The sequence below is a fragment of the Hibiscus syriacus genome, unplaced genomic scaffold (genome assembly GCF_006381635.1).
Source record: "Hibiscus syriacus cultivar Baekdansim isolate YM2019G1 unplaced genomic scaffold, ASM638163v2 tig00110174_pilon, whole genome shotgun sequence".
NCBI classification, from domain to species: Eukaryota; Viridiplantae; Streptophyta; class Magnoliopsida; order Malvales; family Malvaceae; genus Hibiscus; species Hibiscus syriacus.
In genome coordinates this window covers 3,302,558-3,308,882 of record NW_024062612.1, presented here as the reverse complement: position 1 = coordinate 3,308,882, position 6,325 = coordinate 3,302,558, and the positions used below count along the sequence as shown (strand labels likewise).

General features: G+C 36.6%; 1 protein-coding gene across 1 annotated transcript; it reads right to left on the bottom strand.

Moving 5' to 3' along the window:
- Positions 1–350: 350 nt before the first annotated feature.
- Positions 351–6,099, bottom strand: LOC120216935 (DIS3-like exonuclease 2). Its single transcript, XM_039214211.1, is given in 9 exon segments — positions 351–1,141; positions 1,219–1,290; positions 1,737–1,908; positions 1,910–3,930; positions 4,071–4,139; positions 4,231–4,284; positions 4,906–5,099; positions 5,102–5,254; positions 5,615–6,099. Coding segments are annotated over 9 exon segments (3,237 nt in total). The 5' UTR covers positions 5,730–6,099; the 3' UTR covers positions 351–754.
- Positions 6,100–6,325: the final 226 nt, after the last annotated feature.

The window sequence follows — 6,325 nt, the reverse complement described above, 5'->3', positions numbered from 1 at the left end:
GAACTATTTCCTAATTCATACGAAATTCATTAGCACTCAACTAAAATTATACTTTTCTTTTCTGATATAATTTTAAATTAAATAAATTAAAAATTATTACCTGAAAATTAAACATAAAATATACACTGATAAATTTAAATATAAGTCAGTTATCACACCGATAAATTATTTACTTAAATAAATTTTAATGAATATGTATTTTGTTTCTTATTTATATCACTGATTTTATGAAAGAATATATATATATATATATATATATATATATATATATATATATATGATTGTTATAACATGATTATATAAGCGTCATTCAAGGAAAGTTAACTGAAGAAAGTTATACGAATGTCTGATTAAAAAAAAACAAAGAATCTGTAAACAAAGTAAATAAGCCACCCAAACTTCAACAAAAAAAAAAAAAACATTCGGGCTGCAGTCTAGCGTATCAAGCATTGAACCGATTCCTAAGCTCGGTCTCGAATGCTTTTGAGTAGTTACTCGAGGTAAACATTAGTTGAAACTTGCCGATCAAAACACGGGCCAATTCCTAAAGAGCAGCTATTTTGTTATAAACCCCCACAAACACCCAAAATCAAACCACCTGATCCCAACCCACACCGTTGTATCTACACCACATAAGCTATACACTACTTCCTTGTCTACAACAGAACCTCTTCATTCCATACAAGGTTCCGTTACCTTTGTCTAACTCACAGCTCCTTCAATACTACTTAGCTGCCCTCATCTAAAACACGAGTTACTTCAAATATGAACTCATGTACAAGCGTACCCCAATCTCAAGGGGTCCATCATCACCACCAATTGCATACAGCGCCACAGGAATTGTTGAAAGCATACGCACCGTTAGAGGAAAAGTTCCGGGATCAACCCGAGACTTCGAGGTTGGCTCTGCCCCACCCTTCGGTGTGCATGTTGCATCACATTCATCGATACTATCTGTTTCCATACTTAGATCGTAAGGATTTACGACCCATGCAGCGTTTCCAAGAGACATGTAATTCCCAGGGCCACCTCTCTTGAACAAACGTTTGTGGCCAGATAAACTAAGCACCAGCGTTGAGGTAGACCCCAGCCATTCTACAGTTAACCCTTCAACTTCATCATAGTGTATTCTCCTCTCAATCTGAAAGTGCAGAAACATGAGCACCCAAACCATGCGCAGTATGATGGAATTATATGAATACAAAATAAATCACTTACAGCCAGTTTCTGAATATAAACAGACATAAATCTTGGGCCCAATCCCAATACTCTAGCATCAGACAACAAAATCTGAGAAAACAAACAAAAGGAGGGGGGGAAATCAGTCGCAAAAGCAATCTCAACCACAACAAAATGGAATAAGCATAAAAGGAAACAATCACTAAACATCCACATCTTCATATGTTTACCAACTACAAGATTAAGAAAAAAGAATATTGAACAGAATGATCTATACAGCAAAAGTGATGTGCAATGGTAATAAAGGCCAAACAATCAGTAATAACTTAATTTCTTGGAACATTACACTCGGGAAGATTAAAGCAAGATCATTTTCTTGAGTAGTCAAAACGCTCGTGAAAACAAGCTAACATAGACTTTAAGAATTGAACGGGAATAAAAATTATCATAGCTAGGGAAGCTTACCATATCTCAAGTGGTAGCCATTTATCTTACATGTCAATAAAGCTATGTAACATATAAAGGAAAAAGCATAAACAAGAAAAGTAATTGCATACCTTCCATTTCTTCAGCAAATACCACATATAGAGTTTCTCACAGGCATCCTCGGCATGCCTACTGGCCAGCTTTCTCTCATTACAATATGCAGCAACATCACCAAGTAGTTCAGAGGAAGGAATTCCATGCTTCAATGCAGCACTTGACAATGCATCCTTCCCTTGTGAACTCTGCAGCTTCCTTATCAAAATAAATACCAGAGAAACACTTTCTACACACTTCCTCCCCATTGTTACCTTTAAGCGCCTTTCTATGCTTCATATATAGCGCCTCCGCTTCAATTACTGCTGCCAATGTCCGATGTACAACAATGTCTGGATAGCGACGTAGCGGTGAAGTGAAATGTGTATAGAGAGGAACAGCCAACCCATAATGACCCCATTCATTTAGATTCTCTTTTAACTGTCCACTGCAAAAGTAACTAGCCAATTGCATTGGTTTTGAAGCATACGAGATGAGAATATCAAAAAGAACAGAATCATCCTTGAGTTTTTCCTTTAATTTTTCCAAAGATTGGTTAAGCTGACTGGAAGAGGAAGTATCCAATGCTAGACCTTGTTTGCGACAAAAAGCTTCAAACTCTTTAAGCTTCCTCATATTAGGTTCAGGATGTCTTCGCAATAATGCACTATGGGGAAAAGCTCTAGATATTACTTCTGCAGCTGTCATATTTGCCAAAAGCATGAACTCCTCAACAAGAAAATTTGAATCCATAAGCTCACTTAGACTGCTATCATATGGAACCCCATCTTCATCAAATAGATAAACAACTTTAGTGCTTTCAAGCTGTAGAGCACCACCACTAAATCTTTTCTCCTTCAAATTTTTTGAAATTTCACGAAGACATTTAATAGATCTAATAACATCAGCCCATTCAAATTTTCCATGCAACTGCGGCAATCCTTCTAAAGTGTTAGATTTCTCCAGATCAGTTACCCCTTGAATGATGTCTTGTGCATGCTTATATGACAGCTTACAACAAGACCTTATCACTGTACGGCCAATCCAACGATCCAAAACATCCCCCATGTTGTTTAATTCCCAAAACATAGAAAAGGCAAACCTATCAACTCCAGGATTAAGTGAGCCAAGCTCTTCTGAAAGCAAAGATGGCAACATTTGTATTTTCCTTTGCAACAAGTACACGCTGGTTGATCGAATACGAGCTTCCACATCTAAGGCTGTGTTTGGTAACACAAAGTACGACACATCCGCAATGTGTACACCTACTCTAAAAGTGTCCTTGGATAACTTTTCAATAGATAAAGCATCATCAAGTTCAGATACAGTGGTAGGGTCAATAGTAAACACACACAAATCTCTAAGGTCTTTTCTAGTTTGAAATTCCTTGGGCGGGATTTTCCAAGGAATACTTGGAAGACAAGAAAGTACTTGAGGAGGAAAATCAGCACAATGAATTGCATTTTGAAATAGAATTGCATTGATTTGAGATTCCAATTCACTGCCCCGTCCAAAAGAACGAGAGACATGAGCTCGTGGAAAAGGACTTTCAGCACTCCAATCTTCAATTCGGGAAGCAAGCAACTCCATCTCAACTGTCACATCACCATCTGCCAACCTTTTCTGTATAGAGTCTGGTAAGTCTCTCACAAAAACGATCATTTTGGGAAATCTTGGATCAGTTGGGGTCAAAGTAACATACTCATTGTCAAAAGTAGCAGAATTTTTCTGTGCGTCTTTTCTATCAAGTTCTCGATAGGAAAGCCACTGCTTAACATTAAGAAAGCCGACAATAGCATCACGTCGAACAGACTTTTCAACAATTGCAACAACCTTTGCAGTAGGCCGTTTCAGAGGGTATCGACTAGTCATGGCAGCCAATGTATCCACTGAATTTATGCATTCATTCTGCACAGGTAAAAGACCCACATGCAAAGACTCTGAACCATATTGGTGATGCCCGTTAACATGGTTGTATGCTTCTGCTTTGGTCACTGGAGTTTCATTATAAACCCCTTTCTCAAGTGGCACTCCACTTCTACCATTACCATACTCACATTCTGCATCAACTATACCTTTACCTTTGTAGCTATTATCAGCTACCTCATTGACTTCTTGGACTATGTTACAATCTTCTACCACTGTAGACTTGTTTGAGGACTCATTTGACCCTTTCATCTTGGTCCACAATCCTAAGGGATCAACCTTAATAACCACAGTATCTCCCTCAACCTATAAGAAAGGATAAATATATTGGCAATTATTAGACTAACCCCAATATACACTAGTAGGCTAGCCTATATAAAGAAACATTAGCATTTACAATAACATAAAGAACATAAACCCAGAGAATCTGAGATTATCATACTTACAGCTCTATTCTGTGAAGAAATTCCACTGACAAGAACATCCGTAGGTACCCCATCGATTTTGCAATATGCCTAGTGGTATATTACAGTCTCCCATGTCAGCATACAAGATTTATCATGTGAGTTTCATCATAAAACAAACAAAAGTTTAGCAACCACAAACCTCGAGTCGGTTGTGAGCATTCACATGAAACAATGCTTTGAAAGCTTCGCCTTTCTGCAAAAGAGTTGAACATCAAGAGAACCAATCGAGAAACAAACACAGAAATAAAACTGATGAGCCTGTAACCTAAACCATATATATTCATCCAAAAAATAATAAAAATTAGGAGAATTAGGTACACAGTTATTACTAGTTTTTATTAGATGAGCGATTTACATGTGAATTGTATTTTTTTAATGTAAAACTATGAACTATCTACAAATTATAATACAATGGGACATAACTGATAATGAATAGTAAATTGTTTCGCCAAATTTAAATGTTCAATTTATATACATTAATAAACCCACACATTTTCATATGATCCTACACTAGGAAATGATGGTTTACTCTTCGATGATAAGATTTGAACTTGAAATCTCCGACTTGGAAATAGAGTTCAAAACTTCAAACCCCTAAGGTATCTCCTTAGGTATTTTAAAAGCCCTTTTATTAAACAAATAATGTCAATTCAAGTTTCCCAACTTTTGGTATTTATCACTTTCTTATAGGCTATTTTATTCTTATAGAACACTTAGAATGTAGATGTTTGATGAATAAAAAATACTTGTAAATTCAATAATAATTTGATAGTACAAAAAAGAAATCAATTATAAGAGCAAATTTTGAACAAACCTCCAAAGCATCCTTTACAGCCTCTATATGCCAGTGTGTAGCAAACAGCTTCTTTCTCATAAAACCCTCAAACTGGAAGAATGGAGATGACACCGGATAGGCAATTGATTCAGGACACGTGTTGGAAAAAGTTCCACCATCAATAGCAGTATCATCAGAACCAAAGCCAACTCGTTCATTTATATGCATTGTAGCATAGAAGTAAAACCAACATATGCTCTAACGGGAGTCTGTTCAATGGAAGCCATCTCCAGCCCTTGTTTGGACGAAGAACGATTCACAGATGTCAACCCATTAGTTTTGTCTTCACTTTTAAAGCCATCTGATGTTTCTCCTCGTGCTTCGTTCGCTGAATTACACGCTATATCCCCACAAAGATCAAAATTATGAAGCCAAAATCAGATCCCATTTCAATAAATCTAAAAAAACATACTAACCATTGAATAGCAAAACTCCAATACCGTAAAAGGAATCCACCACAGTTCAAGGACTACCCAGTAGAAAACTAAAAGTCTATACTTAAAGAGACACCCATTAAAAGTTAAAACATAAATAGAACTCACAATAATTGTAGAATAGCCTAGTAGAAGAACAGAAAAACCTACTCAGTTCTAAGAAATACCAGTAAACTCACAAAAATAAATTCATTTCAATTGACAAATTAAAGATTTTTAACAGGAAACTTTAGTTTCAGGAATAAGAATAATACCCGAGTTATGTTTGGATCGACGATTGGATCGTCGTTTTTTCTTCTTCTCCTTATCAGCATCCTCAACCCTCTCAACAACCACAGATGGCTCTGCCACACCGCTACCTCCCTTCATAATTTCTCTTGATTAAAACGTAAAAAAAAACACACACACAAAACTAAAACCCTAGATCAAATAAAAACTCGGACAACTTCCAATGGGTTTAAAAAATAAATATAGGAAGGTACCGAACAAACGAAAAAGGAATTAAAAAACGAATGGAAAAAGGGTTAGGGTTTTAAAAAAGTTTCAAGACAGGGGGAAAATAAAATTGATTTTAATAGAGATAGAGAAAGAGTGTGTGGAAGTGGAAGAGATAATGAGGTGAAGATTGGTCGGTGGAAGCATTGGGCGCCGACAACGATTCCTTTGTCGTCCCTCTTTCCTTTTCCCTCTTCTTTTGTTTTCCTTTGTTTTTTCTTTACTTTCAATTTCTCGCTCTCTGGGTTTCATTTCTCTTATATTTTCCCTCGTTTTCTTTCCGTTAGGGAAGAAAAGAGCGCGTGAAGTTGGGTCAGGAATACAGCTACCGCCACCTGTCATATTTTGAGGGGTAAATTCCCACGCTTTGGTTTGGTGTTCGGTTACATCTGAGCTTCGGTTCGATATAATTTCTAGGGTAAACTACATATTTGGCAACTGAACTTTAATCTCTCTACTATTTTACTCAT